We start from the raw sequence: 26,393 nt of genomic DNA, 5'->3' as shown, positions 1-26,393 counted from the left end.
GAACCTCCTGTATCACTGTTATGTCAGAAGGTGAACTGTAAAAGGATGGTTTTTTAATTGTGTTGTTTAAAAAACCCACCTGTGTTTTTTTGGGTCGGGTTAAATTACAACCTTGCAACCTATTGCTCAGGAAATATTTTATTTATGTAACTGTTCAAATACAGTCAAATACAGCTTTATCTAATTTGAAAATGGAATTCTCCAGTATTCAGGGCCTAGTATATCTTTCTAACATATTCAGGAAATGTGCCCCATTGTAGATTTTTCAGCAAAACAAAGAAAAAGTAACCAATAATTCTTGTCTCATCCAAGTGCGCATGATGCATTAACTTTTGGGTTATTACTTTAATATTTTATATGTGACATGTGGAGGTTCAATACTCTGTATTCAAACATTATGCTGATGTCCTGAAACATGAAATGTTGTTTTATCATTGAAAATTAAGCTTATTAAAAAATTACCTCTCATGATCTAACGTATTCAAGATGTCCAATGAATTCAAATCGTTTAATTTTGTCTTACGGATGAACTGTATGTCAAAACCTGAATTTTATTATCGTTGCAGTTGTTTTTGGAATGCTTAACTTTACAGAAATTTTCATACTTGATTTTTTTAGGGTATGCGGATATTTTATTCATAAAGCTTCATTGGTCTCATCAAGCACTGATGATTTTATTGCATGTGACTATTTTAGTAGGCTGCCCTACTAGAACATTTCTCTGAGTTGTTTGTTTCTTCGGTAAATGTTACTTTTGTGTGGTGGTTCTTCAATGAACATACAATGGTATTCACGCCTAACTGATTCAAACTTAGCAAACCACAAAACAATTAATCATCTTCTCAACATAATCATAGTGATTAATGAGCTTCATGTGGCTATTGATCTTGTAACATTGTGCATATTTGTTCATAGTAAAACTTGTTTATATATCAAAACCTAGGAAGTTTCACTACATTTTGATGTTTACTTCATGTCTCTGTCATGCTTTGTTCCAAAATTATGACTTTGATATCTCACCATTATTTTTTGCATAAACTATTTTATAATATTGACTGATTTTTTTGGGGTTAGATTTCTTTTTAATTTATTATAACAGGTGATCGTAAAGTTGCGCAACCCAAATGACAACAAATTGTTTTTTAGAAAGCCGTTTTATTAATTTACAAAATAATATTAACATTTACAAAAGTATTACTTACAAGTCTATAATAAGTGCTGGAAATGTCCACCATGATTTTCAGTGCATGCATCAACTAGTTTTCTTACATTGTATGCGACCTTTTCCGTGTGGCAGCAGTGATATTTTATATGCAGTCCTCAATATTTTGTTTAGGTTCATCAAGTGTTTGCGGGTTGTTTAAGTATGCATTATCTTTCAAAAAGCCCCACAAATAGAAATCGGGAGGTCTTAGGTACGGTTAACATGGAGGCCATAGACCACGAGTAATTATCCAGTCATCAAAGAAATTGCATACTACTGTTAGCCGTGTGTGCAGTTGCACTGTCTTGTAGTAGCCAGCAAACACGTTTATCAGCATGTAGCAAAGCTATAAACTGCATGATTATTTCTTGATACCGTTCGGCTGTGATGTTTTCTGAAAAAAAGATAAGCCCAACAATTCTCAGACAAGATACACCACACTACACCCCAACTTTTTGTGTTTGTAATGCTGTTCGTGAAACACATGTGGGCTCTCTGAAGACCATATACTGTAATTTTGACTGTTAACATACCCGCTAAGATGAAACCAAATTTGATCGCTGAAAAAACCTTGTCTAGTAGAACAGATGTGTCATTTCGAATGAAACTTTTAAACCACCAACAATACTGAATTTGTTTCTTCTTATCTGGTTCTTGGAGCCGATGATTTACGTTAATCCGGTAAGGATGTAATTTTAGAACATTAGTAGCCTTATGAACACTTTGTAAGATAGCCCAGTCTGGTTAGATAGTTTTCGAAGAGACTTTTTTGGAGAATGAAGAATTCTTTCATTTATCGTATGCAGACTGTCATCAGTTAAAACACTTGGACGGCCGGTTAGCACACCTTGGACAGTCATGTATACTACCTGTATCCCAAAACGATTAACTAAACGACATATAGTGGATTTGTTTGACACAGTAGCATCTGGAAAAGCATTTAAAATTACACTTTACATATGATTTTGATTTGCAGTTACTCACAACAATGTAAATATATTGTTCTTACATAAATGACATTGCTGCTTGGTGCCACGCCACTTTTGCCCAGAGGCGTGATCTTGCAGTGCTACCATACACTATTCTGTCACAAAAAATTAGCCTAATTAAAATATCTTTTACATATTTAACTATATTAGCAGATATTCCTATAAAGCAGAAAATTTTGGGTTGCACAACTTTACGAACATTCTGTATTTTTTAGTTATAGATACATCTAACAAATTAATACTATTTTTGTACAGTTTTTGAACCAATTTTAACTTCTTATTCAAGGAATTTAATTTATTTTAAATAAAATTTATGTGTTCATTATTTAGATAGATTGATATAAAAAATTGCCACAATAATATTTATACATACATGTTATTTCATCTTTGATAACCTTCGTGTAGTGTGTTTCACTAAAAATTGTTGGAAGTTCAGGATCATCCCATACTTTAAAACATTTGTATGAAAACCTTTTATTATGTTGAAGTAGTTTTGTTTCCATATAATTTTAACATGATTATTAAAAAACATGTAAATAAAATTACTTTAAAATTTTACGATAAATTTTTATAAAAAAAAATTTTTAAAACTGCCAAACTCTGTTTGGAAGTGATAGGGGTTGGTTTGATATATAGTTGGTAAAACTGTTAAATAATAATGCATTATTCATTTATTTAAAAAAAACTGTTTCAAAGCTTGGTAAAAGGTACACTATTTGGAACTGCATAAATTGCTACTTCAATAAAAAAAATTTGTATAAATAAATCGTTTATTCTGATCACTACATAATAATGTATTATATATAGATCACATTGAGTACGCAAATCTGATATTTTATAGATTATAACATATATATGTATTATTACATAAAGAGGAAGAGGGTTTTTGTTTGTTTGCCATAAACACAAAAAAAAAACTACTCTATCAGTTGCTACTGAATTTTTATCCATGTTTCTTGGCATAACTATGAAGGTTTTTAATATACTTCGTCTAAAAAAAAAAAATATATATATATGTAGTGGAGATTTACCAGTTGAAGCACAAACTTTAATGAACTGTGAATTGTGAATCTATCGCTGGGTTTGAACTGAATGGTTTGAATCAGTCAAATGAATAATATTACAAAAATAATAATTAGATTTACATTATATTAAATAAATTAAAATTGTTTTTTTTTTAAACAATAATGGGCTTTCCATGGGGACTGCATGTGAGACTAGAGTGGTGAGGTGATGCGAGCACCTCATGGGAGGGTAGATCAATCGTTACCATCAACTGGTAACAAATGAGGTGCTCCTAGGACATCATTTGGGAGATGCAGTGGGATACTTTTATAATATCTCTGCAAACAATCATCCGATTTTCAAAATTCAAACGGAGTATTTGTTAACTAGGTTAAAGACTAACTTTTGCATCCATCAGGTACACACTCGATCTAACAGATCACGGTTATTCGGAAATGTTATCTAAAAATGAAAAATTATTTTTAAAAATGTGTTAATAATAAATAATCCATTACAGCACTTCTTATTCAGGTCACTAGTTGACAAGCCGCTAAATTCTGATGATCCTTTCTTACAGCTCCCAAGATATTTTTCAGTAGAGATTTCAATAAAGATCTTATTAAAATTGAAGACAACATATCGTGAGTGATTTATAATCAACGCCAAACAAAAACTACTGAAGATAAATTGATAAAACTTTTTATACATGTTCTTCTTACGTTGCTACTGCAACGATACGAAAGGATTTTTTTTGAAATTCCAAGATTAAAGGGGTAAAATCAAGTTAACATTGAAATTTACTATATATTTTTTTAATTTCTCTGTAACAAATGAAGTTATAAGCTTGATTTTTTTTTTGTTTGTATGTAATCTGCCTGTGAATACCTGAAAACCAAAATCTCTAGAATTTTTTTTGAAATTCCAAGTTCCAAGGGTTAAAATGGAGTTTTAATATCCTGCTATTTTTTTTTATTCCTTTGTTACAAATGAAGAAATCAACCTGATTTTTGATGAGTGTAATCCTCATGTAAATAAACCAATTACTAGATTTTTGAAATTTGACCTTTAAAGGGGTTGAAGAAAGGTAAAAAAAATTCTGATCAATGGTTCAAAATTTTCCCAATCCTGACTATACTCAACGAAATATTCAGTAGATTTGTGTTGGCAGATACTCTTCAGATAAATATTTAAAAATTATTAGGGGTTCTTTTAAATTCCAATTTTTTTTAAGGGGTGCGAAGGTATCTGGCACTATGGATCGATTGACACAGGCACTGCCACCATTACTGTATGTCTGACTGGCTGCACCTTCCTCCAGTTACTTGACTAAAAAACATAAAATAAAAATATTGACTGCTGCGGGAAATACAAGTAATCATATAGCTCAGGTGAAGTTGCGACGGGGATCTAGTGTATATATATACACACACACACACATCATATATATATGTTACTTAACGGATAATAAAAAGGAACTGCTCTAGTGTTTGTATAAATGGATCAAGGAAAATCTTGATTAGAACAGTATCACACAATGCACACAACTAATAATAAAAGAAAAAATAGATGTGATTAAAATCCGTGTAAATTATTTAAAATATAAACACATGAAGTAATGTTAAGGAAAATATATAAAGATATTAAATATAAAAATATATACAATATGTACGATTCAGAAGGCGTTAATTAAAATTATTTGTATATATATTTTTGTATGCATTTAACATGATAGACTTGCAGATTTTTTGTTTCTCCTGATTTTTGAATCAAAAACAATTTGTCAACAGTAGTATTGCTTTTGTGAAAGAAAATCTTTTAATGCTGTTTTATTAAATAAATTGGTGAAGTTGAATGGTTTAATTATTTATTATAGCATAATAAGACTTATTTTTTTAAGCCAAAGTATTGCTTTGAGTTGCAAGAAACAATTCTGTTGTGTAGTTTGGTGTATTTTTTGTTTAGGGTAAGTGTGTATTGTTTTAGCAAAGATTTCATATCATAAACATTAAGATTTATGTATTGATATTTAAACAGTAACTGAGAACAAAAGCGCTCTGACAGGTAAATCACTGATTATGTGCTTTATTGAAAAAAATATATATGTTTTATTGAATCATTTTGAATGTTTGATAAATTATAATATTGTGTATCCTTGCAAGTAGATTATTTATCTTTAATACTTTAAATATCTGAAATTTTATACTGTAGATCTTTATCTGAGGTGTATAATTATAATTCTGACCTCAAATCATTATACAGATTCATTAATTATATTTGTTTAACAGCGTATCAGACAATATTTCATTTTATGTATAATAAACAAAGTAATCAAAATATAACAATCGCAGCATAATATAGTAAATGTAACCAATCTGAAAAAAAACAACTTTCACAGTGAGTCATTATGTTATTGATATCTAATATGTAAGGTCAATTATTGTCGGGAAAGATGTTACTCATTAGCGGTATATTATATCCCAAGTGACACATTTACACTGATGTGTGATAAAGTAAAACGATAATTGTTTACTATTAGGGATTGCTGCAGTTTGAAGATTTACTTGTATCTTACTAATAAAGATGAAAGGTGAAAATTGCCTTTATGTCAATCTCCGTGGCAGAGTGGTTGCATATCAGCCTTTCACCTAGAGGTCCCGGGTTCAAATCCCAGTCACCCATGGCTTTTTTCATATGCTACAATATTTCACATACATGCTTCAAAGCTTCTGAGTAATTTCATTGATCAAAAAATAAAATATGTAGTACAGTGCCATGATATATAGTGCAGCTATTTACACTGAGATTCATGGTTTCATGTCCTATTGTAGTTTTACTTGTCGTGACTTATACAAATTAGACAAATTATACTTTCACTAGTTTTATTCTCGGTAACAAGGTGAAGAAAAACAGGATAAATTTTTGAAAGAAAGTAAAATAATATCGACTAAACATAAATGTATAGTGTGCTACAGTGGTATGTCCCTCAATAACATAGTTATTCCATTGTAATAAATTATTTAATAGTTCTCTCCCTCTCTGTTTAGCCTCTGGAACCCCATAGGATACTCTTGTACCCTGTTAAGTGTAGTCTTCTACAGTCTCAGGTCGACCATTCCTAAGAGGTGTGGTTAATTAAAACCATAAAACAATAACCAAAAGAAAGTGGTAAAGTTTCATAATTACAGGGTATATATTACATGATACAGATTTGAATACTAGATTGTGGATACTGGTGTTCTTTGGTGGTTGGGTTTTTACTAACCACACATCTCAGGAATGGTTGAACTGAGACTGTACAAGACTACACTTCATTTACACTCATACAGTTCATCCTCTGAAGTATTATCTAAATGTAATTACTGGAGACTAAACAGAGAAAAGAAAGAAAGGTACGAAAACCGTAATCTACAGCACAAAATAGTTGCCTTTTAGGTGCTTTTACATCCACCAAAGCAAAATTTCATTTGAAATGTGCTCAAAATATCTAACCGAATTTGGATTGACTGGTCTTCTTACCTTTGGAAGGTGTATGATTTTGTTCAGCCAAACAATTTGAAACTGGAGAACCAGGTGAAATAGTTAACATAATCGAAACAAAATTCAGACTGAAAATATAATTGCAGCTATTTAATTGAAGGTGTGTTCAAATATGATACTCCATTTTGGAAATCAAAAACACAATTTCTTTAAAACATTTAGCTGATTTTATGTTTAAAATGTTCATATATAATAAACACAAAACATAAAATCGTAACATGTTTATAGCAATATCAGAGCTCTTTAATTATAAGTTGGTACTACACTGCTGGAATTTACACAGCATAATCCACTCCCTAGGTTATGGGAGATTTTAAGATTAAACGTTTTTCCACTTCATTTGATTAAATTTCAGTAGGGGATTATGTAAGAACATCACTTTAAAAAAATAGTGTGAAAGGTAAATTTCTTAATCGCATTAAAATAAATAATATTGTGGGACAGGATTAGTCAGCTATGTTATTTAATACTTATTTAGTTTACATTTTTCGTAAATTGAAAGAAAATTATATTTTAGGAATTTCGACTGAATAAAGACCTAAGCAAATACATTATGCAAACAATATGATTTTATTTCAAGATAGTGAAGATACTTTCTACGGCATAACAGTTTTTTGCTCACCATAATAGAGGGCACAGTTGAAGGAAATAGTGCAAGAAGCAGACCAAGACTAGAGTATATTGAACAAAGCATAATGATGTTGGGTGTAAAACATACGTGGAAACAAAGAAATTTGCACATCTGGAGGAGAAAGACTGCTGCAAACCAATCCTTGAATTTGATTACTACAAGAATTGAAGGTAATTTATAGACAACAATGTTTACGCTTCCAACAAAAATGAATGAATATTAGTTGACCATATCTGGTTTCCTAAATTCACGGCTTTTAAAGGTAAAACCTTATAAGAACAAAAATAATAATAAGGTAATTTTGGGATGTGATGTTTCCTATGAAGACGATCTGTATATTAACAATAAAATTGCAAGATTTAATTTAACATGCGGATTGATTTATAGGACACTGCGAAACAAGACAAGACAGACATCAGATAGAAGTACTTAAAATAGTGACTGTTCTGTAAGTCATCTCAAAAGTAAGAAAATTTGACTTTAATAGATCATTTAGTTTAAAAAACGATATTTGACAAAAATTTATCGGTATTATAACATCTCTGTAAATATTATAATTTAAACACTTATTGTGTTATGTTACATTTTTCCAACCCATAATTATAGGAATATATATATATATATAGATTAGTTTTTTTTTATTTTGTAGTCACTTCTGAAATGATTTCTTTATAATAATTCTTTTAGTTTGAAAAATAATATGAAAATTATTATAAGCCAAACCAAGGTTGTTTAGTGGATGCTTGAATACTTTCTAGGTAATTATTTGAAGATATGCTGAGTTATTGTAGTTATCAAGGGCAGGTGGTCAGCTTACAAGAGTTTATTGATGCTCTTTTGCAGGGTGGTAGGAGAGGTCCTCCTTTAAATTTAGATTGGCAGTTTGCAACTCGGCCTCATTTTCAAGTAAACTTCATTTAAAGATGGGGTTCAAGTAGCTTATTTCTATATCGGCAGTCAAGGCAGTGATAGCAATCAAGCGCGAGCATTCCAGTCTCGTTGTCAAGTACGAACAATAAACTTCACCCAATTAAGAGCACTGTCACCATGGAGCTCCTTATACAAAAGTAACCTACAAGAGGAGGTTATTATCATCTGCTGTTTGCGTATAGGGCACTAGGCTCATTCATGGTTATCTGATGACTCGAACAGATGCACCAGTTTGTACTCGCTGCGACTACTGACTAACAGTGCACCACATCCTTGTAGATTGTATCTGTTATGCAACATTGCGTTACACGTTTAACATAGGTGCTAACACGTGAACTATTTTAGGGAATAATGAAACATTGTCGTATGTTTTACGATTTCTTAGCACCATTTGTTTATATACAAGTATTTGAATTACTATTATATGTTCCAACTATTCATGCTATTTATTACAAAGCAGATGGTAATTTTATTACTTTAATTGATATGTTTAATGCGATATATCTTTGTTTAATATAACAAATATGTCGTATTTGGGCGTGTTTTCCCCCAAAACAAAAAAATTGTCGATGGTCTCCTGTTCGAGTGTTAATACAATTTTTTTTTAATGTTACATTTATCCTACCTAATAATTTTTTTGTAATGTAACATTTGTAAGAATCTAGAAATAATTAACCTGAATTTCACGTTTACTCGTTATATTTTATTTTAACATGACAATTATTAACTTAAAACTCTTTATGAGCATATGGAAATAAGATAGGAATGGGGAATGTAAAATTAATAAAAAGGTAACAAAATGATATTGTTTTATAAAACTTAAAAATATATTTGTTTGCATCAAGATCATTGACAATGAATATAATAGATATTAATCTAAATTTAATTACAACTAGATGTTACAAAAAACATGACTAATAAAAGTGTGAAAATAGAATCTTTTACATTATAACAAATATACACTTTAATAAGAAAAACATAAAAGTTAAAAAAAATAAACATGGGGATTTGAACCCGAGGTGTCTTGATTATGAAATTGGAACACTTGCCGCTTGGACTGTTCAAAATTCTTTAAATGAAGTTTATTCAAAGGTAGGACCGAGTTGGAAGCTGCCTTTCTGTATTTAGTGAATGGATCCCCTCCTGGAAAAGGACACCGATAAACTTTACTGTAAGCTGTTGCCTAACCTTGTAAGTAAAGGTAACAGCAAAATCTTCCTCTCTATAATCACTGTATCTATGATGGGAGGATCAGTTCCATGTTAGATAACTGTGAAACATCGTGTGGTCTGAACACTATAATCTAACCACATTTTCGCTCTTTGCCCAATTTAATTTAATAAAGATAATTTCATATAAATTACTGACATAGATTAATTCTTTTATTATATTTTTATATTTGTATGTAACAGCTGTCTAACAAGCTATTAAACTATAATCGTACCGTAGATTAAAATATTTTAGAGCAGGAATTTTATTTTGAAAAGTCATAATTTTACTGGGGTTTTTTATGAAAACGAGGATGATAATATTATACATTTCATTATCAGGAAATTTCGGTGGTTGTATCACTCCAATTCTCAGGATTTTTTCGTTTTTGTATTGGTAAACATGTTTGAAAAGTTTCTGTACATTTTTAGCCATATTGGATGTTTAGTCTGTTGTCAGCTGTCAAAAAGGATAACACGTGTTTTGCTATGATTGGCAATTTTTTATTTGTATAATAATAGATCTGAGAATTTGTATTAAATTTTGCCATGAGAATGGAATAAAGTGTAGCAATGTTTTAAAAATAGTGTTTTTAGTGAGTCTGCTATGAGTAAAGCAAGGGTTTACAAGTGGTATAAGCGTTTCCAAGAAGGTCATGAAGATGATGAGCGCCCCGGACACCCCAGCACATCAACAACCAATGAAAACGTGGAAAAAGTGAAAGAAATGATTTGCCGCAACACCTCTTCATTTGTCACTTTATCCACCCATTTGATTTTTAACATTCTCCTATAGCACCATATTTCAAAAGCTTCTAATCTTTTCTTCTCAGATACTCCGATCGTCCAAGTTTCACTTCCATATAAAGCGACACTCCAAACGTGCACTTTCACAAATCTTTTCCTGAAGTTCAAATTAATTTTTGTTGTAAATAAATTATATTTCTGATTGAAGGCTCATTTCGCCTGTGCTATTTGGCAGGGTGGATAAAGCGACAAATGAAGAGGTGTTGCGGCAAATAGATGAAGAAAGAAGCATTTGGAAAAATATAGCTAAAAGAAGAGACAGACTTATAGGCCACATATTAAGGCATCCTGGAATAGTCTCTTTACTATTGGAGGGACAGGTAAAAGGAAAAAATTGTGTAGGCAGGCCACGTTTGGAATATGTAAAACAAATTTTTAGGGATGTAGGATGTAGGGGGTATACCGAAATGAAACGTCTAGCACTAGATAGGGAATCTTGCAGAGCTGCATCAAACCAATCAAATGACTGAAGATAAAAAGAAAAAAAGTTGTATATCATTACAGTTATCTAGAATCTCTACTGAAAAAGCTAAAATAAAAAACCATGTGAACACATCTGTTATATATTTTAATAAACTTCTGAATATTTATAAAACTTTGATATTGAGAAATAATAAAAAAATTGTTAGGATTGGATTAGAATAAATAAATTATTTGTAGAATAGTTGTGTTTTCTTAATTGCTAGTAGATAATTATTACATACAACTATGTAATGAACTAGAAAATTATATTTTGATGAATTCACTTTGTATATAGATTAATTATTATAATTCTTTATTATTGTTTGTAACATTATATTTTTTTATTCTTCAGGCTGTGTACAGATGCTCAAGTGTATTTATGCAGGATAAATATTATATATGTTACTTTTTATCTATATATATATATATATATATATATATATGGCCTGATGTAATAAATAAATAACATTAATATTTAAAAATTTTAACATTTGAAATAATAGTTAAGCAAATGTATGAAGATACTTGTAGTATTTGAGCATATGTTTCATCATCAGATATTCATCTGCACGATTAGTATTTACAGTTGCTAAATAAGTGTACTTTCAGTTTTATACTCTAAAACCTTATTGTGACTTACCAAGGTTTATTACATGTAGGTAGAATGTAATTATACATCGGCATAAATATTTAATAATCTCAGCATTTATACAAATATAAATTGATTTGACTTGATTTTTTTTCGCTGATAAAATGAATTCAGTCGTCCTGTTAGAATTTTTATAATAACACAAATTATTAAGTTTTAAAGATTGCAGCGCCCCATCTTACTTAGGATTTGTTAATTTATAATTAATTATTTTTATTCCAAAATAAAATTCATTCTTTGAAAAAAATATTAATTTTAATGAAACATGGTCTTAATTTTTTTTGCTGTTTCTTGAACTGTGATTTATAACTGGAATATCAAAGAGCACTAGAACATTTTGCAATACGATTATTTTTTATAATTTTTCAAAATAATTTCTCCCACACATTATACACTTTTCCATCCTTGAAAACCAGTCTTCAAAGAAACCCTGTCTCATTTTGTCAGAGATTTGGACGTATTCATTATCATAAGCTTTTAGGAGGTCATAAAATGCCTACCTTTCAGTCTGCGGTAGGGAGAGTGCTCTAATTGTTTTATTCCAGTGTCGGCTAATTAGTTGAAGCAAACTTTCGAGCAGTGCGTTGGAATGTTATTGCAATGGAGAAACCGTTTGTCCATCTTTGAGTTTGAATGGAACTTCTTAAGAGTTTTGACAACTTCAGGCAGGCATTCCTTGGTATAACACTTCTCTGTAACTGGTTGCTCAGTTTCCAGAATAACTCGCACTAAAAAATACAGCCTCCTCTTTCTTCAGTAGTGATCTGAATTTTTGAACGACCGTGAGGGTCTCCCCATCTTCAAACACTCACATGTTGGACATCTTCAAACACTTCACATAGGTAGATTTCCCATTTTCAGACTTGTTAATCATTTACGGCACCGTGAAATATGACTTGCCAACAGATCATCAGTCAAGTTTTATGGCACCCAAAGGATACAAAGCTGTTTAACTTGGAGTTCATCTCATAGTGTAGCACAAACTGCTAATGGCATTAATGACCAAGGACATCTCTTTTTTGTTGGTAGGTCGCACAACTATTTATATCAACCATTTTTTTGTAATGAAGCAATTTTTTCCTTGACCGCAGATTAAGATAATCATCCTGACCTTGGGGCTTCCTCAAGGCCAAAATTTCCTCTTTCGAGTTCTTGGTACCGCCTAAATATTGTTGTATGATAGGACATTCATTTTCAAACGCAGAAGTTATTTCTTCTAAATAATGATCAACGTTAACCCAGGTCCAAAATTGCCCAGTATTCAGTTTTCGACCACGACAACATCACTATCTGGTTTCACTAATAATTAAAAAGCAAATGACACTGAGACACTGACTGCAGCTCTAAAATGCAGGTTATGAGCTGTGTAATCATATTCTAACATATAACTGCCTGTGATGATTCCTTATGTCATATTGCAGAAATTTTCTAGTGCCCTTCTGTATACTTTCAAATTGTCCCTTTAGGCTCAGATGAATATTTACTTCAGTTTTTTACCAAAGCAAATTAGTTTCTGGTAGTAGAAAGAAATGATTACAATAATTGTAATCATTAATTCTAAAAGGATTTAGAAGAAACAATGAACGGCATAGATGAAGTCCTACGCAAGAACTATCGCATGAAAATAAACAAGAACAAAACAAAAGTAATGAAATGTAGTAGAAATAACAAAGATGGACCACTGAATGTGAAAATAGGAGGAGAAAAGATTATGGAGGTAGAAGAATTTTGTTATTTGGGAAGTAGAATTGCTAAAGATGGACGAAGCAGGAGCGATATAAAATGCCGAATAGCACAAGTTAAACGAGCCTTCAGTAAGAAATATAATTTGTTTACATCAAAAATTGATTTAAATGTCAGGAAAAGATTTTTGAAAGTGTATGTTTGGAGTGTCGCTTTATATGGAAGTAAAACTTGGACGATCGGAGTATCTGAGAAGAAAAGATTAGAAGCTTTTGAAATGCGGTGCTATAGGAGAATGTTAAAAACGAGACGGGTGGATAAAGTGACAAATAAAGAGGTATTGCGGCAAATAGATGAAGAAGGAAGCGTTTGGAAAAATATAGTTAAAAGAAGAGACAGACTTATAGGCCACATACTAAGGCGTCCTGGAATAGTCGCTTTAATATTGGAAGGACAGGTAGAAGGGAAAAATTGTGTAGGCAGGCCACGTTTGGAATATGTAAAACAAATTGTTAGGGATGTAGGATGTAGAGGGTATACTGAAATGAAACGACTAGCACTAGATAGGGAATCTTGGAGAGCTGCATCAAACCAGTCAAATGACTGAAGACAAAAAAAAAAAAAAATTGTAATAATTAGATATTTATTGATATGATTTTAAGAAGAAGATAAAATAAGTGAAATAGTAGTTGAATATGCCCTTTCTTAACTTTATATTTTTTATCTCTGGTATTAAAAAGCATATGATAATTATTCAGTATTGATTAATTATCATATCCTGTGGGATAAAACATTTAACCGTTATCAGTTTTCCTATGATCGTGTTATATAGTATACTGTTTATATTGGTCAGGTAAACAACAAATAGATTTTTTTAGAAAAGGTTTACCTATTTTATATTCAGGTTATATGTTGGTTTGTCATAATATCATCATCATTATCATCAAGGAAGGTTAAAATTGTTTATTTTTACGATTTATAAGTTTATTTAAATGTAAAAATTCTTGAATAAGCAATTGTTCTATTACATAATCCTTTTATTAATTATAGGATCGTATATTTCTTTTTAATAACAGTTATTAGAAAAATAAATTCTCAATTCATCAACCCATACGTTTTCCTTTTCCATTTTTTTATATAATTTAATGTTATATAGCTCTTGTCGTTCTGTTATACAAAATATTTTCACATAATAATTAACCTGATGTAAAACTTAAGGTAAAAAATAATATCTTAAATTTCAATTAACCTTAAGTAAAACTTAGTAAAAGTCACTTTAAGTTATTTATTTCCATTCATATTCTTAAATTTCAGAGAGCCTTAGTTCATTCTCAGTAATCTCTTTATATTGTGTTCCTGTGCATTCATTTTTTTTTTTCTGAATTTTTATGGGCATCGACTGCTAAGGTCATTAGCCCTCGTCACATTCTTTAAAAGAAATTATTATCTCCATCAGGATCATCATATGTAAGGGTGTAAAGGACCCTTACATTTTATTTAAAAACACAAACTTCACAATAAACATTAAGACATAAAAGACAAGGACAATCACAAACACTTACGGGGTGTAAAGGGCCCCAATATTAAAATTTGAGATAAGGTTCTCAAAAGACCATGAAATTAAAATTTCAACTTATCAATACCATTTCTTTCTTTATATATATATAAAACTACCGCTTAGAGATTCTTTTATCACAGCTTTAAACTTTCATTTTATAGACTTTTAAGAAGTCCACTGGGGTGTAAAAATGCAACTATATTTTCTTCATTTCCATTATCCAGATCAGCACTAATATTATTTCTAAGACGGAACCTCTTTCTGAGGTCCTCATATATGGTACACTCTTCTATTAGATGCTTGATTGTCAGTGTTTTATTACAAACACCGTACATTGGTCTCACTTCGCCGGTTAACAAATATAAATTTGTTAATCGCGTGTGACCGATTCTAAGTGTGGTCACCGCTACTTGTTCACGGCGAGTCAACTTAAAGTCGCTTTTCCATTTATAAGGAGAAGTTTTTACTGAGTTTAATTTTGTATTTAAACTCCTCCATTCAGCATTCCACTTGTTTTTTACTATGTTTGTTAGACGGTTTTTAACATCTGCCACTCTTACAGGAAATGCATCCAAATCATCGCAGACTGTTGCCTTTCTGGCAGCTTCGTCTGCGATTTCATTACCTGTAATACCAGCATGCCCCGGAGTCCATACAAATACGCATCGCTGTCCTCGTTGTTTTAGAACGTATAAAATTGACAGGATGTTTGCAATTAGGACATCCTTAATGTTCTTGTTCCGAATTGCGACAAGTGCACTTAAAGAATCTGAACATATTAACACTCTCTCTTCGCAATAGTGTTCAGTGTAGCGAAGAGCTTGCTGAATTGCAGTGAGTTCTGCCGTGTAGACACTGGCCACATCTGGCAGTTTCCAAAAGTGTGCTTCTCCATTTACATAAATCGAGCATCCAACACCATGTTCGGTTTTAGAACCGTCAGTATAAATTCTAATATGTTCTTCGTAAGTACTGACGGTTGCCAAAAATTCCTGTTGGATGATCACTGCTGGTTTCTTTTTTATTTCTCCTTGAGAGAGATCCAAACTTGTATTTACCTTCAGTTTTTTTATTTTTATCAAAACAAGCTTTTTGACTTTGTGTTTCATACAAGTGCGGCTTTATATTGTTTATTTTGGTACTGCGTTTCTATGTATATCCTTATTTAAATTTTTAAAAATGAATAAATTGAGATTTCTAACAAAATAAAACCGACTTAAAAATATGTATCAAAAACTAAAATGTAATAAGTAATTATCTTTTTTTTATTTTTCATTCAGTTTCAAATTGAAACTGGTGTTTTATTTTTCAGGCCAACTCAGAACCATATTGATATAAATATTTTCTTTAATTGTTTTTAAAATTTTCATTTTCTCTTCTGACTGTTTAATTCCAGTTTTTTCTCTTAGTTTTATCTTATTTAAAACCTTCAAATTATTTACTGATCCCAATTTATTTATATTTTTGTTATTTTTCTGTTTTGAAAAAATATGTATTTTTAAAAAAAAATTTTTAATTTATTCTCTAGGTGTGTTAAAGATAACTCATCATTTTTTCTGATTTCATCAGTTATTTTATGGCATAGAGTTCTTTGTTTGATCTGAAAACTTGTCTTAATTTTTATTTTTGATCGGTCTTAAGATTTATCTTATGGTTTTTCTCTCTTGCTTTTCAAGGTCTTCTATGTTCATTTACATCCAGACAATAAGTATAAATGACAAAATATTGTAAGTTAAAAATGTTTCGTCAACACTGTTGCTAGTTTTAAACAGGATATGGTTTCACGCATTTGGGACAAATTTGACTAAAATATTGATATCTGTTGCATATAAAACAGTTATAAGTTTTAAGAAATTTCCTGTAAAACTATATAAGTAATAATTTGTGTATTTGAAAAATTGTTTTTTGTATAAACCATCGAAAATGATTTGTACTTGCTAATAATGATTGTTTTTTTTAATTGTATGAGCATTTTTTTAAAACTTAAATCGTAATTAGTTCTTTTTTTATTTTGTTTCAGATATATTTTGTATTTGGAGGAATGTGACAATAATGTCCGACAAGAATGTTTCAAATGTTAATAATAGTAATACTAACAATGCACAAGCAGTACTTTCTCCTGCTTCAGTTAGAGTCAATAATAATAGTAAAAATTATTCAATCGATGACATAATAGACCATATGACGGCTGATTTACAAAGTTATGACGGGCAGTATATCGTTTTAGGATCTCCACATAATAATTCACAACATATTTGGTCTGAATATAACAATAATAATAATAGTAATAGTAACAATAATCATCTTAGTAGTGTTACTGCATCTAATACGGTCATCAATAATGGAACTCAACCTGGTACTGTTACTCAAGTTCAGTTATCGCAAGTAGTCAGTAATCATCCAATATTTTTACAACAATCACCACCACCAGCTGCATACGAATTACACGATCGCAATGTTGATTACCAGTCACAACAATGCAGTGGTCTCTTTTATACTAATCCAGCGGCAAGGTACGTATGCTTGATAAATTCTATATTAAAATGATTTTCTGTTTGTAATTTGATTGTTCTTTTTTGCCTTTCATTTTATGTCATAAGACATCAGAATTCCTGTAGCCATTTTTTAAGTTCTATCCTTGGTTATCGCTTTAACCTCGCTCAAAAATTCTCTTCTTCACATTACCGTATCATACTAGGGTCATTCAGAAAGTTCTCAGCCTGACATTCACATAGCGCAAGTGTGACCAAATTAATTGTGATATTTGTCAAGTATGATCCTTTAAGTAGCTTGCCGTAAAGTTACAGATTCATGCATTTAGTGGCTTGTTTGTTGTGATCGAGTAAAGCAAACAAGTTTTGAAAAATTGATGAAAATTGAAGTTTGAACTGCTTTAAACAACTTTGTTTTTAAAGGTTTACCCTTGACAAGCATGAAAAAAAGATAGATTCCAATTTAAAGGTTTCTTTCCCTTCATTTTTGATAGTAAAAAGTGAGCTGCTGAATTTAAAGTGGGATGCTACAGGTTCAAATTCAATATGATGAACCCAAAAACCATTACGATGAACAAAATCATCACAGAAATCTATTAAGTAGTAATTGATTGCCAACTGAAAATATGTGAGCTTGGTGACATCACAGACTTCTTAATTGATCATATCCACCAAATTTTACACAATATTTTAGTATATATTTTTTTATGAAAAAGCTTTCCGCTCGATTGGTGTCGCATTTGTCAACAGTAATCCAAAACTGCATTTGACTGAACACATCAGAAGGGTGTTACTTATTTAAACATTACTTTCTTTGATATTTTTTAACAGTGAATGAAACGTGGATTATTCATTATGCATCAGAGACCAGAAAGTGATAGGTAAAAGTACACCAAAAAAGTCGATAACAGTTTCACGTACAGGAAAATCATGGCTACAGTTTTCTTGGAATTCTCATAGACTAGTTTCCCAAAAGAATAGATAATATTCTAGATTTGTTAAACTTGTTACTTTAGTTATAAACTTACTTTACATACCCACACAACAAACATTTAACAAAACAGTTGTGATAGACTGATGTTTTATGACCCCCTGTAATCAGAAACAAATTTACCATGGAAAAATTGTAGAAAAATGTATGTATGTTGGCCTGGTTTTTGCTTGATCCATCCAGACTGGGTGGACCGATTTGTCATAATGCTTTATATTTATTGGGCTTGATTCCATTTAATTTTGGTCACAATCAAACGGTTAGGAAGGTGTGGACCTTGTCGTCCCATATTTTAGCATTTTACTCAAAGAATATGTACATTTTTTCACTAAACATAACTAAAATACTTTCTGATAGTGTTTAGGCTTATTCAAATACCCGTTGGGGGGATATACTTTTTTCTTTTTTGTGGTTTCGATACTCAAATTAACATTCATGTTTTAATTTCATGATTCCATTACATTAGTATTAAAACTTAGCTAAGTATTGGACCTATTTCATTCAGGAGGATAATAAACCTAATTTTTCAGTTTTTTATTTTATTTACTGTGTTGTTTGTATCTTCATTCTAGAATAACTGATTTTTATGAAATTTTATAAGGTAACTTCTGAATATGGATCATTTGTGCCATTAAATTTTGGTTACTGTCTGTCAGTAAGGGTGGGGCAAATGGTCTCCTACCTCAAAATTGTACTCTAAAAGTCGTATAATGTTTTTATGTAATTCTTTACTTGTGTATTTGAATACTTAAATGTTCCGTTTAATTTTCCTGTTAAATTGTAGTCTGTTGAGAACGAAGACTTCAGTAGTCAGAGTTACATAACTTTTCCAGCTTTGCCAGGAATATTATTCATCTCTGCCAATCTTTTTTTGTATCAGAGTAGTAGTAATAGTATATATTATCATTTCTCATTGCTAGAAAATAACTTATGTATTTGAAGTTTACTTACAAGTTTGTATAGTTAATAAGTTTTTATGTTACAGCCGAAGTTGTAAATAAAATGATGCTGCATGACACTCAACGCTAAACCATAAAACAAATAAATAAAAACACAAATAATTAGGTATCTGTCGGTGATAATCATTCAAAGAATAATTATTATATTTATAATTAATTAATTATATTTTTGAAGCATTACATGATCAAAAATCTTTTAGGTGCTGCATGCGGCCCAAATTTATGTTATATTATAAAGTTTTACTTATAAATTTTTTTTTTAATTGTTTATTATATACAATTTTATAAATTAAATTATTATTCTTGATTATAAGTAACTGAGATTTTAATTATTTTTTTTAATAAAAAAAATCATTTAATTATTTTCATATTATTTGTTATTTGATGAAATTGAATTTTTTCTATCCTGTATATAGAATACAATTACCCCAATCGGATCCTGCATGCCCTTATCCGTTCCAAATCCAGTGCTACATGTATGATTTTACTTTTCTGCTTAGAATTTGCAAATAATAATTTTATGACATTAGTATATTTTGTGTTACTAGTGTAATGTGGTTTTATGATTTAAAAAAATATTTTTGTTTAAAGAATACAAGATGGTACTGCTGGAGGTGAAATGATCGGCATGGTTGATGTTGGAGGGGGAAATTTTGTTAATGTTGTATTTAATACAACAGATAATCCACATCCACCGCAAATACACCCGCAATATGCTGCCGCTTCAGCTAGTACTACTAACATACCACCGCAACATCAAACAACCATACCTACAACTGCCGATAACAATAACATTAGTTATATATATCAGCATCCGCCATCTGTTAATAATTCTAACCAAATAAGGGATTATGGACTTTTTAATAAAGATACTTCTACATCAAATCCATCGATTCAACCGAATCGTCAACTTATTGAAAATTTAGTCGGTAATTGGTTGCCGAATCAAAGTGGAACGTACAGTCCTTTTGGTGGTACCAGTGGAAGATCATCTCATAATGTTGATAATGGTAATTATTTTATTCAAGCGATTAATTATCCTTTTTTTACATTAAAATAAAAAATTAATTACAGTGGTATACCGATTATCCAGTCGTGAAACTATCTGAACTGCTTACATCCACACTAGACAGTTAAAAAAAAAGAAAGTTATTTAAAATACTATTCAAGTAAATTTTTGCTTCAATAGGAAATTTATCTTTATAGATCTTAGTTCTACAGGGTTTTTTAATTAATACAGTACAAAACATTTGTAAATGTAGGCCTTTATTAAACTAATTATAAAATTACTTTCTCAAATGATTAATGGTAACACATTAATTGGTCCAGTCAAGCGTGAACTAACATGTGATGTTATTTATTTTTATTCTGCTGTGTCTATACAAAAGGTCAAAACAGATGATGTCATTATTATATTCTTTGCCTTGTCTAAGTTTCATAGCTTGACGCTTGGTAAGCTGTATAATTTTTATGTTATCGTGTTGAAATTCACACAGATTTACTCGCTGGGATATTTTAAGCCTATACTGTGAAATCTCTAAATTCTCAGGAGTCCTGAATGTATAATTAATTCTAGTACTGTTAACATTTATTCCATTAAATATACTGCATTTTTTTTTTCTATTTTTTTGTAATTTTTAAAAAATATACTGTACAGTAATTTAACTCAGTTTCTCTTCAATACATTTTTGTAAGTTTTTTAAAAGGTAGGGCAGTAAATTTTAATTTCTTTCAGGTAATTTTTGTAAATTCTGATTGTTTTATTAGCAAATTTCTTCTCTGGATTTTTTCACAAATTATATCTGTATTTTTTTTTATATTACATCGTACGTTATGTTCTAAGTTCGTTTTAATTTTACTAAAATACATTTATTTTTTTAAATATTTTTGTCGTTTTATTAAGTATGATATCCATTGAACATTAAAATATTTTCAGTATGTATTATCAACTCTTTTTCATTTTCCAAATATCAAAATTTTTGTTTATTCAGATTCACCCGTGCATAGTTCAATCTCAATAATCAGCATTCCACTGTATTATGAAAATTATATGGGGATCAAAATTATACTACATATATATTTTTTTATTCTTGTTAGTAATAATTATCTTCTAAAATGTGGTAAATGAATTTGTGCCCATTTTTTTTTCATAAAATATATTTAGTTAACTTTCAAATTCTGCCTTTTGTATTCATCAATTTATATATTAACCATTTTAATAGAATAAAAACAGAGATTTTCTCCTTAGATGTGTGATTTTTTTTTTTTTTAATTTATAACTTTGATGTAAAAATACTAATCAAGCTATATTAAAGTTGAAGATTCTCATTAAAAGATGATATGCTTAATCAATTTTAATATGCGAAGTAAAAAATGTTTTCATGTTCTGAAAAAATACAATTTTTTTTCAAATTTGAATAATTTTTTTCATTTTATTGAGTATTTATAGGATGATTATACAAATAACATCCTATTTTTTTCCCCATCGCAAAACTTCTCCCAACACCACTTATACTTTGAAAAGAGCTGTAAAACTTTTCAAAATAGCTTTCAGGGTATTCTACAATTTTTTTTTTATGAATCTGTTGTCTCCTTTAATAGAAATTTCAATTTTTGAAAAAAAAAAACTTAATGGGGGCTAAATCAGACGAGGATGAGACTCGGCAAATTTTTTTTAAACCAAACTCAAATTAGCAGCAACACATGGGTTGGGATATAGTCATTGTAAAGGAGCTACGAGTTATTTTGCCAGATTCAATTTTCTTCCTCGAATTTTGGCGGAGATGTTTGTTTGATGACTTCTTGATAGAATTGGTAGTTGACTCTCTGTCCTCCAAGTAGTAAAACACATCTTTTGATGACAATAAATACTGTCAACAACACGCTTTGTGTTTGAATGACTTTTTCGTGTTATTTGCCTGTCTTTGTGACAATTTTATGACTTGTAATACCCGAGATGTATTTCCACATCATTTCCATGTATTCATGTTTCATTGTCATTTATTATTGACAAGAAGGTTTCATCAATATTTAATGATTCAAATGTTCTTGACAGATCACCACTCTTTCTGCTCTTGTGTCAGGAGGAGTTCCAAGAATGAACTTTAACTGGACATGATGCGTTCCTAATTTTTCAGTTATGATTTAGTGACATAAATCCACTGAAATCTAAGTCTTTTCTGCCATCTTGTGTACTATTGAATATCAATTTCATCTCACAAATCATTCGTTGTAACAACATGGGACATATTTGTTGACGTCGATAGCTTTCCTGGACGAGCATCATCTTCAGTAGTTTCTCGATCGCTTTAGGCATTTTAACCAGAATGTGCAAGCGACAGCTTTTCATAAACCTTTTGAATCATTTTGTGTTTCAATAAAAATTTTGCCAAACTTAACCGAATATTTCCGTACAACTCTATGAACATGTAAGTTACTCATTGGAAAAATCACAGAAGGTACCAAACAACACCTACTTCAAATAAATGCTATATAAAAATTAATCGTCATGGTCATTCAGGCGGTAGGGGTATGTTTGTTAGTTCCTATATGTAGCGATACCAACCATATATCTCAAAATGTGTATAAGCACCAGAGAAACGAGTAATCATGTTTTTTGAACAGACCTTATTAATCTAACTCATGCTACTTACTTAAGTAACTAAGCAATCAGTAGTGTTATGATTTCTAATAGCACTTGCTTAAAAATTTAGTCATAATTTTTTGTTTTATTGAACTTCTATTTGACAGTGTTAGTATTCTTACCTAAATTTAACTACCTATATTATGTGAAAAAAATTTTATTTGTAGTATTTATACCTTTCTTATATTGCATTTTTTTTTTTTAGGTATTGATAATGTAGGAATACGTTTAAATAACGCTGGTTCAAATGTTACTACATCAGGAGTTGTTTCATCGAATAACTCGAATAGAAAGCCGAGAGCTGTAGCTGAAGTTCGTCCTATGCGTCTGACATATTCAGATGTTTTAACAAAATCACCACCACCAATAAGTAACAATAACAGTTCTTCAAAAGCGACATCGACTCCGTCATCCAATAGTACGACACAAAGTGGTAATTCTACACCTAAATCTGAATCACGAAAGCACAACAATAAAACTAATAAATCAGGTATGATGTCAGATTTCTTTTTTTTTTAATTTTATTTTGCTTGTTTATTTAATATTTTGTGTATAAATCCAATGCGATGTACACAGAAAAAATTACACATAACAGTTTGTATACTTAATTAGTGTATCGTGTTCTTGGTTTCAAGGCTGATGAGCCTTTTTGTTGATCAAGTAAATAGACTATCAATAAAATTTAGGGAATTATTTTCATATTTGGAATAGATTTGATGTTCATTTAGCTTAGTGTACGTGTTTCTGTTTGGCTTTCGATAAAAATAATCATTAAAAATTTTATTTAGTTTTTATTGACTTATTACATAAATTTTCTCCTAATTAGATACTTGGCAGATTTTTTTTTATTAATACAAGCAAAATAAATTTATGTAAAATCTAAAAAGCATGTTTTCTGAATAAAATTTTTGGAACCACTGATAAAAAAATCAGTAATGTAAAACAGAAGGAAACCTGCACATCTTAGTGTAGTTTTTTTTAATATTTTTTATACTCTTTTTAGTTCTTTATATTTTTTATTGAATATTTTTTTCTTTTTTATTGTATATTTTTATTATTATTTGAGTAGGCTATAAAGTAAAATAGAAACTTCCTGAAATACTGTATACGAGTTCTGTTCAGAAAATAACCGAACTTTATTTTCTTAATCTTTACTATTAATTTTACAGATTATTTGTCCTTGTTCCCTTCAAAATACTCCCCTCCCCAATTCACACACTTCCCAGCAGTGTTCCTACTTTGTGAAGCAGCCCTGGATAGCTTCATTTGAAATGACCTTTAAGGTCCGTGATGAATTTGCTTTAATGCCATCGGTAGTTTCAAAATGGCATCCTTTCATCTTTGACTTAATTTTGGGAATAAGAAAAAATTGCAAGGAGTCAGTTTTGGTGAGTAGAAAGGTTTAGGGAGAACAGTCGATCTGATTTTTGGTACAAAACTGATGAATTGACAAAGCCGAGAGTGCATTGTCGTGGTGAAGGAACCATGAGTTGTCTCCCACAACTCTGGTCTCTTTTTGCAGATTTTTTCACGTAACCGTTCTAAAACGCCTTCATAGTATGCACAGTTCCATTAAAATTGAAAAAACAGGGAACATCACTTTGACAGATTGAGAGTGACATGCTTTCTTGGGCCATGGAGATCCTTTTCCAGTTCATTGTGATGATTGAACTTTTGTCTCAGTGTCAAGCCATAAACCCAGCTTTCATCTCCCGTTACAATCCTTTATGTGAATGTTTTATCGTTATCGGTTTGTTCAAGAAGTTGCTAACAAACATACACCGGATGTTCTTTCTATTGTTCGGTCATCAAACGAGGAACAAACTTTGCTGCAACTCAATGCATATTCAATTTTTCAGTCAAAATGTCATGGCATGATCCAGTCGAGATGTTAACCTCTTCTGCAAGTTCCCTGACAGTCAGTCAGTGATTTGCGTGCACCAGTTTGTTGATTTTCTCAATGGAGGTCTTATCAGTTGAAGTCAAAGGCCTTCCTGGTCAAGGGTCATCTTCAGTTGACTGATGACCACATTTAAATCTGAAAACGATTTGTAACATTGCGTACGACCCAGAGCATCTTCGTAATTTTTTTTCTTCAGAAATGCTTTAGATAGCATAATAGCAGCATCTTCCACTGCAACCTTTTCTTGTATCTCCATCTTGATTTTTTCCTCTTATTTATTCCTCTTACTACTTCCAGAACGAAGTAGTAAGACAGAAGGAAGTATTCTCCAAGTTGACTAGAAGTCATGTTACTTTTGCTGCCATATCAAACATTAAAATCCTCTAAGTCTCTTTAATTTCTAGATAACGAAGCTACATCATCTGTAAGTTAATACATGGATACTTCTATTAAAAATTATCCCTCGTGGTTGTATATTCGGTTACTAACTTCCTTTTCAAGCTCTAAGTTAAATAAGGGGATTGAAAATACATTTTCCCTCAAAACTGTTGCAGTACAAAACTTCTCTCATAGTTCACCTTACATTGTAATTCTACATGTTATTTCTCATGATATCATTTTAATAAGACTTCTAAGATGGTATTTTCGGAATCCTCCTTTATTCTCTGAAAATATTTTCCACCATCTCCAGCCTCCAAGCTATTTTACATATTATGCTCAGCAGCATAATATCTTTGCGGTTCTTCTCACATCCATGTTATCTACCTTCCTATGAATGGAGTGATCATTTAACATCCAACACTAACATTCTCTCTCGAGCTACACCTCTTCCAAAAAGCTCTCGGATCCATTTTATATGCACCTCTGCAGTATACATTTAATAGCTTTAATTCCATCCCATCCATTCCTGGGGCTTTATTATTTGACAGAGAATTTACTGTTTCCATTACTTCTTATTCTAATGGTGGTCTCACTCTTGATCTCATCATCTTATTCTTCTTTGCCATCTTCCTGTTGAGGTATTGATATCTCTTCCACATATCCCTTCTCATCTTCTCTGTTTGCCAGAAAAATTTTTTTTTATGTTGGAGCAGGGAAAATCTCTAAACAGACATCTGCCTGCACAGATGATAGTGTCGAGCTCTCACTGACTAAAACCTTTTCCCTTCTATGACAAGTGAAGAATGGACCCACCATAAGCACAACACAGTCTCTGAATCACAGGTCACCTATCAGAAAGGGGCAGCAAGGAACTCAGCCGATTCCCATGGGTATCGACGGAACATGTACATTCACATCTGGGCCTAACTCAGCCTGGTGTAATCTAACCTAATCTCTCTCTCTCTCTTTCGGCTTAGCCTGCAGAACCACCAAAAGGTATTACTTCAGTTGATGAGTGAAGATAGTATGTATGAATATAAATGAAGTGTAGTCTTGTACAGTCTCAGGTCAACCTTTCCTGAGATGTGTGGTTAATTGAAACCCAACCGCCAAGGAACACTGGTATCCATGATCTAGTAGTATTCAGATCTATATAAAAGTAACTGCCTTTACTAGAATTTGAACCTTAGAATTCTCGACTTAGAAATCAGATGATTTGCGATGACAAATTCACCACTAGACCAACCTGGTGGGTTAATCTAATCTAATCTGCTCTAATCTAATCTAACTTTCTTTCTTTCTTTTTCCCGTTTAGCCTCCGGTAACTACCGTTTAGATAATTCTTCAGAGGATGAATGAGG

At 30.9% G+C, this 26,393-nt stretch overlaps 1 protein-coding gene across 2 annotated transcripts in view; it reads left to right on the top strand.

The window, feature by feature from the left end:
- LOC142332857 (uncharacterized) overlaps nucleotides 1-26,393 on the top strand; it is a 94,148-nt gene that overhangs the window by 21,012 nt on the left and 46,743 nt on the right. For both annotated transcript variants that reach the window (XM_075379528.1, XM_075379529.1), the window contains exons 2-4: nucleotides 16,684-17,176; nucleotides 19,697-20,115; nucleotides 22,954-23,238. In XM_075379528.1, coding sequence (XP_075235643.1) covers nucleotides 16,716-17,176; nucleotides 19,697-20,115; nucleotides 22,954-23,238 — 1,165 coding nt within the window. In that variant the 5' untranslated portion in view covers nucleotides 16,684-16,715. The remainder of the gene's footprint in view (nucleotides 1-16,683; nucleotides 17,177-19,696; nucleotides 20,116-22,953; nucleotides 23,239-26,393) is intronic.

This window comes from Lycorma delicatula, chromosome 12, assembly GCF_047948215.1.
Source record: "Lycorma delicatula isolate Av1 chromosome 12, ASM4794821v1, whole genome shotgun sequence".
NCBI classification, from domain to species: Eukaryota; Metazoa; Arthropoda; class Insecta; order Hemiptera; family Fulgoridae; genus Lycorma; species Lycorma delicatula.
This window is presented reverse-complemented; position numbering and strand designations above follow the sequence as displayed.